General features: G+C 36.9%; 1 protein-coding gene across 1 annotated transcript in view; it reads left to right on the top strand.

Annotated features, from left to right (window-relative positions):
• The window catches only part of LOC141901067 (dynein axonemal heavy chain 1-like), a 65,330-nt gene extending 57,705 nt beyond the window's left edge, over positions 1–7,625 (top strand). The window contains exons 70-74 of the mRNA XM_074788143.1: positions 62–302; positions 804–914; positions 1,356–1,587; positions 4,299–4,439; positions 6,399–7,625. Coding sequence (XP_074644244.1) covers positions 62–302; positions 804–914; positions 1,356–1,587; positions 4,299–4,420 — 706 coding nt within the window. The 3' untranslated portion in view covers positions 4,421–4,439; positions 6,399–7,625. The remainder of the gene's footprint in view (positions 1–61; positions 303–803; positions 915–1,355; positions 1,588–4,298; positions 4,440–6,398) is intronic.
• Positions 7,626–8,717: the final 1,092 nt, after the last annotated feature.

The raw sequence follows: 8,717 nt of genomic DNA on the forward strand, positions 1-8,717 counted from the left end.
CAATCGGTTTTCTCTGGGAACAAGCCTTCTTCTAATTTAATGTGAATTCATTACTTTTTAGATACAACCGTCTTCTGGAAACGATCCATAATTCGCTTCACGATCTGTTGAAAGCCTTGAAAGGTTTAGTCGTTATGTCGGAAGCTTTGGAGAACATGGCCAACAGTTTGTACAACAATATGGTACCCGATATGTGGGCAGGAAAAGCATACCCATCGTTGAAACCTCTGGCATCTTGGGTAACCGACTTGGAACACAGGATTCAATTCATCAAAGACTGGATCGACAATGGAATACCAGCTGTAGGCATTTTTCCATTCTCATTTCTGCATGAACCTAATGCACACAGCAAGACATAAGCTGTGACCGCAAGAGCGCTTTTGACCCGAGCCCACTGTTCACACGGGTGCCAAATGCAATCCAGGCAAAATTTGACTTGGGCCAGATCGGAGTCAATTAATCATGCGCTAAATCACCCCTGTCTGATCACAGCTATAAATACAAAACAGAAAAGTTTTTCTGGCTTGTTTTACTGTGTGTTGCTTCAAAACACAGAAGAAACATAATTTGTGTTTTGTGTTTCGGAGCGTTACACAAGGTCACAAAACATGTTAGGAAAGTGTTTCAGGCTAATGTCTAGCTGTGTGAGGCCTTCGTAAATAGGACATTAATCAAATTTTGGTACTCGACACCAAGAGAGCAAAAAGCATTTTTCACTTTGAAAATCGTCCATATTGTCCCTTGAGTGAATTTAGATTTGCTGTAGCTTAAAAATGAACTCTATTTATCGCTTGATATTTCAGGTTTTCTGGATCTCCGGCTTCTTCTTCCCGCAAGCATTTTTGACTGGAACTTTGCAGAATTTCGCTCGTAAAGAAGTTATCTCGATTGACACGATATCTTTCGGTTTTGAGGTAGATAATCATCAAACAATCTCTGAAGGAATTAACCGCAATCTGTATTCATTGACATCTTAAGATGTACATGTATACTTCATACCATAATATATTCATTCAGATTCTCTTAAGATACCATTGTCATATGGCTTGTATTTTGATTCATTGAAAAGATGCCAATTTCACATGTTCTACAGACCAATATGTTTAGCTTTGCCATTTCTTTCTTAGTGAAATTTATCCTGAATTTTACGAGTGTAGTTCAATTACTTTTTCTGATATCAGAGAAAATTTGTACCATATATTTATCTAGCAACGCGGGAATGCTTCCTTTTTGTCAAAGTCTTGCGCCGACATTTCCACATTTCATTCCATATTCCATTTAATGAATTTTCAGTTACGAAATGCTGAAAGTTTCTAGTACTTTTGTTCATCTTTGCATTTCGTTATGTTCTATAGGTTGTGAAGACTCCGGCTTCAGAACTGAAGCGGCCAGAGAACGGTTGCTACATCAACGGTCTGTTCCTGGAAGGCTCGCGTTGGGACTACAACGCCCATCAGTTAACTGAATCCAAACCGAAAGATTTGTTCACCGAGATGCCCGTCATTTGGCTGATTCCCTACGAAAATCGAACCCAACCAGAAGAAGGAATCTATGAATGTCCTGTTTATAAAACCTTAACGAGAGCGGGTAAGTCATTCAAACAAAATGAAGGGTTGATTTGTACGTACGTACGTACATACATACATACATATATATTCAGTGGAACCTCGTTACAATGAACTTCAATGGACCAAAAAATATGTTCGTTATAACCGATAGTTCATTATATCGGGTATGAAATTTATCAAATCGTCTTACAAAATTCTTTATTTGTTTTAACTGATGAATTGTTGTAATCCAAGTTTGTTTTAACAAGGTTCGGCTGTATACATATCATCATTGTCCAAAAGTAAGCTTACTTAACATTGGGGGGTGATTGTATATGGCTATAAGTATCGGAAAGCCCCTCGCCAGTATCAGATTGCGTATTAGCATTTTATTTACTGGCGTATTATCATCAAAAGTCAAAATTTATGAATATTGTCAACGAATATTGTGTGTAGCTGTGACATTGGAATGAATAAGCTGATTAATTCGGCACAGACACAGGATGATTGAATAATGATTATATCTCAATGAAATTCGACGTACGGTGCTTACGTCATTTATTTCATTTGCGCAACTCCTTTAACGCATGCTCCTTTCAAGCTATTCATATTTACTATAAGCGTGCCATCTTGAGTGGGCTTATTGTGCGTAAACACTTGAAGGGCCGGCTATTGTTTATTAACACTCAAAGCGGTAACATCTTGCAAAGGAACAGTATCTCTTTTTACTATGTCTACCATCTTCACAACCGACCGTGGGGTGCATAGACCAAATTTCGATGACCCTCAGTTGCTATATGAGTTGTGATGGCTGCTGGGCTAATGGTCGTTTATTAGCAGAGAAAGCGGCAGTCAGTCCGCTGTCCAGCCATTCAAAGGGATCAATAGTTTAATCCACAGGTGTATGGACAGCTGTGTGAATAACCCATGATCACCCGGCATCATGCCTATTGTCAAATATTATATTTGCTTCACTAATTTATAACAGATGCATTTATTCCCTTCACATTTATTTTCACATAGCAAGCCATGGGGGAGGGGGCAATCATTCACGAAAAATAAATAAACCCCATTAAGGTGGGTCTTGTTTCAGGAAGAACAGTCTCTTATTGCAAATGACATCTATATTAGAAATATAGGTTTTGATGCAGCTGTTGTTTGTCAAAGTTTACCGATTTGTTGAGTACAAATAAAGCACATCTGATTTCAACATTCATTTCAAACATTGTGTGAAAGTATATGTCATTTTATATACATTCTAAAACTTGGGGGGCCCACTGTTCATAATTAATTAAGGAATTTCGACCTCGATTAAGGGACTGAATAAGGCTAGCTTGGTCTTATCTTAGGTCTTAGCAGTGGAACTAGCCTCAGGGCCCCCCAGTTTCACAAAAAGGATTAAGGCCTAAATCGATTTATGATAAACTGAATTAATGAAGAAATCAAATCGATTTAAGAGTTAAACCTTTTTGTGAAACTGGGCCCTGGACTAATGCCGATTCAGGGTAAAAATTCCCTGGGTAAATATCCTCAAATCTTCAAAACCGGTGAAAATCCCCTCTTGGCGATTTTTCAAGAACATTTCAAAGCGAAATATATTTCTCCAATTATATTCACTTGCGATAAAATTGCAATATATTTGAAGTGTGCAATGAATTCTTTTGTTGCAATTAATTCAAATAGATTTTTAGAATTGAATTATGTACTTTTTATTTGCAATATTTTGAAATTCCAACTGGAATATTTTTGTACTGTGAACTCTTTTTAACTTGTGGTAATTTGAACTATTTTAAATTCTAGAGTAACATATTTGAGCTGTGCGATAACTTTAAGTATTGATTTAATATTAATGTAAACAGTTAATTTGTAGTGTTTTTTAATTCAAATTGTACAATAATTTCTACGCTCATGATATTCTTATGTTATACTGTACAATAAAATATGAATAAATTGACTTTGAAATTTTATCTATTTGCACTCCATTCAAAAGGTGGAGGATTTTTACCTACCGGGTACTTTGAAGAATCGGTGAATTTTCCCCAGGGGATTTTAACCGCTAACCCTAATACCTTTAAATGGACGTTGATATTGCTCTCTTATAAATTGATCCCAATACACAAAACATTGCCCGTTTCCATACATAGCCGATGGAATTGTTTGCCCTCTTCATTGTTGCGCATGTATCAGTACGTCCCAAAATGGAAGTACATGAATCTTTCATATGTTTAGTATTTCTCAAACCATATGAATTTGATCAAAACTTCATAAAGGCTATGAATTAATGGTTTCATCTTAACGATGTCCTGAATGATCTTGATTAAGTAGGTTACACTTGTTCGTCCGTGTAGTAAATCTTGCATGGACAACTCCTAGGTCTTAAACTTTAAGTCCCACAATCGAGAAGCCAAAAAGTTGAATTATCAGTTGTGCATTTGCAATTCATTATGGAAAGATTCAAAGATGGCTGCCTGGTGGCCATTTTGGCATCTATCTACATCATGAATACTGCGCGGACAACTCTTCTTGGGTCTTTCGTTGTATTTGGATGAAATTTTGTGGACATAATGAGCATGAAATGTAGTTGGGCACCTATGGCTTATTTTACCAAAAAAAAACTCAGCCATTTTGGTATTTGTTTCCATTTGGACCTTTCAAACTGCATTTGCAGGGGTACTATTAGTCTGGCCAATGCAGACATTTCTAGTCTTACATTTCTTTACAATGATCCATTTATTTGTTTCTATTTTTCAGGTACGCTGTCCACTACTGGTCACTCGACGAACTTTGTATTCACTGCAGAAATACCGACAGATAAGCCGCAAGGACACTGGATAAAAAGAGGAGTTGCTTTGCTGTGTGCTCTTAATTATTAATATTATTAAATTGTTGAATGTATCCTTTTAATAATTTTCTACTGCGAAAACATAGTGCAAAAATTTCCTTGTCCAATGAACTATTACCCAGCCAAAAGTAATCTCTGCCGTCTCAATTTGGTCTGGCCAAAATGGTGTTCTCAAATAAAACAAAAACATCTTGGCGCTATGATTGAAATTATCCTTTATGTAATAAAAATAATGTTGTGGGAATTCAATTGACGGAAAGATAGATGGACCACAGACAGTTGAGAAGTTATTTTTGACCAGCAAGATTTGAACCAAAAACAGAAAACAAAATTCAACATCTGATAATTCACGCAGACGTCAGTGTGATATTTGGAATCGTAATCTCATAATGGCAAATAGTTCGGGAGCGTGAGGTATTTAATGTACCCTTACAAACAAAAAAGTTGTATAGCAACAAAAATACTTCACCGTGAACTTCTATTTTCTTGAATCTAGAAAACCTAGAATCTTTTATACGATATTGAATTTGAGATTAAAACTTATTCACCAAACTAATTCATTCGCGCTCAATTTTTGACATAAATCACATCGTAGATTTGAAAATGATGCTAGTGCATATTTTCCGCCTACACAGGTATTTAGCTGCTATAACCCTCCAGGAATCCCTACTTTAACCCCAAAGATCTTTGGTCCTTCCGTTTTTTTTTCCTATGAAAATTGCTCCAATCTAAGTAAGTGAATCGATCTTTGTAACCGCAGGACCTTAAGTCCAGTTGTTTTTTGCTTTCTATGAAAATTTCTCCAATTTACGTCAGACAATCGTTGTTTGTAATTGCGCTAGACACATGTTTTTAAGCATCCAGATATTATAAGCCATGTGTTTCGTATGGCAGTGATTTCTGAAGTTTTAAACGTCAATGATTCCGTATCGATTCCAAAGCTCACGTCGCCTATATATGCGTCTGCCTACATGAGTAGCTCGTATCTTGTTTTAAATACTGTGGAGTTTTCAATTCATAAACACCTGTTTCATATCGATTTGTACATTGACCAACATGTGTAGTTGTAGAATGACATCATCATGTTCGTCAAAGAGGTACACATGGTGTGTTTTCGTTCTATTTTCACTATGCTTGTTTCAGAAGTTAATTAAATGGCCTTGTACATGCACGAGACAACCATAGAAAGCTGGGACAGGCTTCATAGACCAGCAGCAAGTTTTATATTTTTGCCAAGATAACAACATTTCTGGTCATTCTGTTTTAGAATTACACAAGATGCTTATAAAATGATGAATTTTTCAAATTTTTTCGGGGACCGTTAACCCCCTCTAAAAGGTACCGCACCTAAACCGCTCACCGCTCATGTACCTTGATGTATGTGCAACCAAGCGTAAAAGTTTTAGCCCCCCATTCTAAATTCCGGGATGACCCTCGAGTCCTGTTGAACTGGGACTTAGTCCCCGAGCGGATCGGATCAACTCTAGGATAAGCCTTACTCAGAAATGTGAAATTGGGGCCAGTTTTATTTGATTTAAACCTGCGAGATAAAATCCGCAATTATTGTATATTTGTTATTTCTAAATTCTATGAGCCCTATTCAAACATCGCTGCGTTGCCCTGCTGATTCAGTACTATATAGACCTAGTGACGACGAGCCAACGATCTGAAGTCACATCACGTATTTCTATTAACCCAAGATACAAAAAATCGAACAAAAATGCAATCGATGTAGGCTTAAGTGAAATTGACGCGCGTTAATCGGGCCAGCCGAAGTAACGAGGACTAATTAAACGCCAATAACTAGGGTATAAAAGAATTCCTCGTATCGAACTACCAGTACTGCTGCTAGATTTGTTGTTTTTCATTTTTCGTGAAGCTTATGGTAATGATAATCTGTCTACGACCCACTGGCTCACATCTGACGTGTTATTATTATAGTAAGAGCCTATTGTGGTTTTTATAACATGTTCGTTCTAATTGCTATTTCCTTAACATGATTTCAACAGCATTCTTCAGCCCTTGGTGCTGTTTCGGTTGATGGGAGATTTTTCCAGATCCCACGCAAGTAGTTTTCCAGTCGCCGCAGAAAAAAGGAAATCATATGTTTTCGCAGCGCATGATGAAAATTTTTTACCCACGTTAATTTCACATAGTTTACAAAGTTTTCGAATGTTTATCTATTGTTATAATAATTCTCGGTATCCGTCCATTGTCGAATCATCTAGATTGTGTATCGTTTGATGTGTACATATACGAAATACATATATTTTATATCGATTAGAATTTTTATTCGAGGTCTACAAGGAACGAATGCTGTCGACGACTCGGCGACCGTAGGCAATGCCTATGTACGTATACATTATTCGTTAGAACAGTCAGCAAAAAGTGTTTTATAACAAATCACTTTGATGGTTATAGTACACAATACATTTTCGAGCGAAATTCTAGACGCAGACTTTCCGGATCAATTCGTCGGCTGTCGGTGGTGTTATTGCTTGGCAGCATATTGACTTTTTGAATTCTGGCTTGCGTCAGCGAATTTCAGTTTTACTATATCGATTATTAGAGATGTAGCCAGGAGGGGAATCTGTGCGTGCGTTTCATTCGAGCCATATGTTCAGCGGTCTTGTTACTTCGATATATATGTATGTGTGTGTATATAGGTTTTTTTGTTTAAAAATGGGCGACACATGTATGCCCATGTATAGGACTTATAGGATGTGAGCTGTTCGCAAGACAACAGATTGTGTATTACTAGCGCATAGCGGACGTTCTGTTGTTTCCGACTCTCCCCTCAAATGTTCACACAAACCATCAATATGATACTGTGATTTATTCCTACTGCTACTTTTAAAATGATTCCATCCATTTTTAAGTTTTCTTTTTCGGGGGAAGTCCATGAGTCGCCTTGATAGTGATTCTCCTCGGAAAAGTTTTGAAATATGACATCTTTAAGGTCTATTTGAAGGCTTTTGTCCAGTTGAACTAAATATTAGGCTTTGTAAGAGGGAATTACCTAAGAAAAAGTGAGAACAAGAATTTTAAATGGATATTTTAGAAGACATTGGAAAATTCTGGAAAAAATTGCATACGTCCCATGGATCTACCCCCTCCATTTATTTTTGTATATCATACAGTTATATATATATGTACAATGTACACATTGAGAGATTAAGATAAATTTGAGAAATGTTCTGGTTTTTTATGATTTCATGAGAGTTTATAGAATTTAAAAGAATGGAAATATATATATATATTTTGTTGAGAACTATTTGTGTTCTGTTTTTTTTTGTTGGTGTTGTTCTGGGAAGCATTCAGTAACTGGCCAGACTTGTCTCTATTCGCATCAGATGGTTCTGGTTATGAAGTGTTTTTTTAAACATAAACCATGCTCTTATCAACGGGGTCAGACACAGGAAATCAGCACACACCACAGACTGCAGTCTATCGTAGTCTGTGCCACGAACAACATAGACGATTCTTCTGGAATAATCCATTTTGATGATTTTCCCTTTACCCCTCTGCTAAGGAACGATATGAAAAATGATACGATGTCTTATGAAAGCAGCTGTCATCATCGTCAATACGGGGGCCAGCTGTTTCCTCGGCAACAGTATATCCGGGGCGGTACAACACTTGGTGACATTAAAATTGATATCGTTCTTTTTTAGGTAAAATCAATAATAAGATCATTTCCACTTGGATTTAGTTTGGTTTCATAATCCATAGAAAAAACCACATGTCCCGAGGAGCCTTGATCCGCCGATTCTGCCGGGCGATTCTTTCCTTCAGAAACCCAATGGAATATGTAAAACTGGGTAAAATTCTATAGAAAGCCCTTCTTGGCTAAACCATGGACTCTAAAACGTTTTAAAGTCCATGGCTACATACACAATTCAGCTTAAAAACCAGTGAATCGATATCATCGAATTCATGCGTATATCATCAGAAAAAGAAATAGTTCAATCATTGAAGCGTTATACGTTAAAGTAGTAATGTAACTGAATGGCATGTGTTAGTTTAGGACCGGATTTTTACTTTGTAATCAATCGGTAAAATACTACAATGTATTGACTTTCCTTTGTAAGCTCTGTAGCAGTCTCTTCATTCGATTTCTATATTTTGCACGGGAAGTGACAATTCAGATGGAACGTTTTAGAGCTTACAAATCTAACGTTACTCGCAAATATTTATCTATATAACCATGTGCGTTTTGTTTACATTTCCTACACGCGCTGATCTAGGCTTTCCGATGATTGGCTGAACTGATTTTTAGGTTAAAGGTTAAAAGCGCGTCCGCTAACAGCAGGCATTTGTTCTTCTCT

Source organism: Tubulanus polymorphus, chromosome 1 (genome assembly GCF_964204645.1).
Source record: "Tubulanus polymorphus chromosome 1, tnTubPoly1.2, whole genome shotgun sequence".
NCBI lineage: Eukaryota > Metazoa > Nemertea > Palaeonemertea > Tubulaniformes > Tubulanidae > Tubulanus > Tubulanus polymorphus.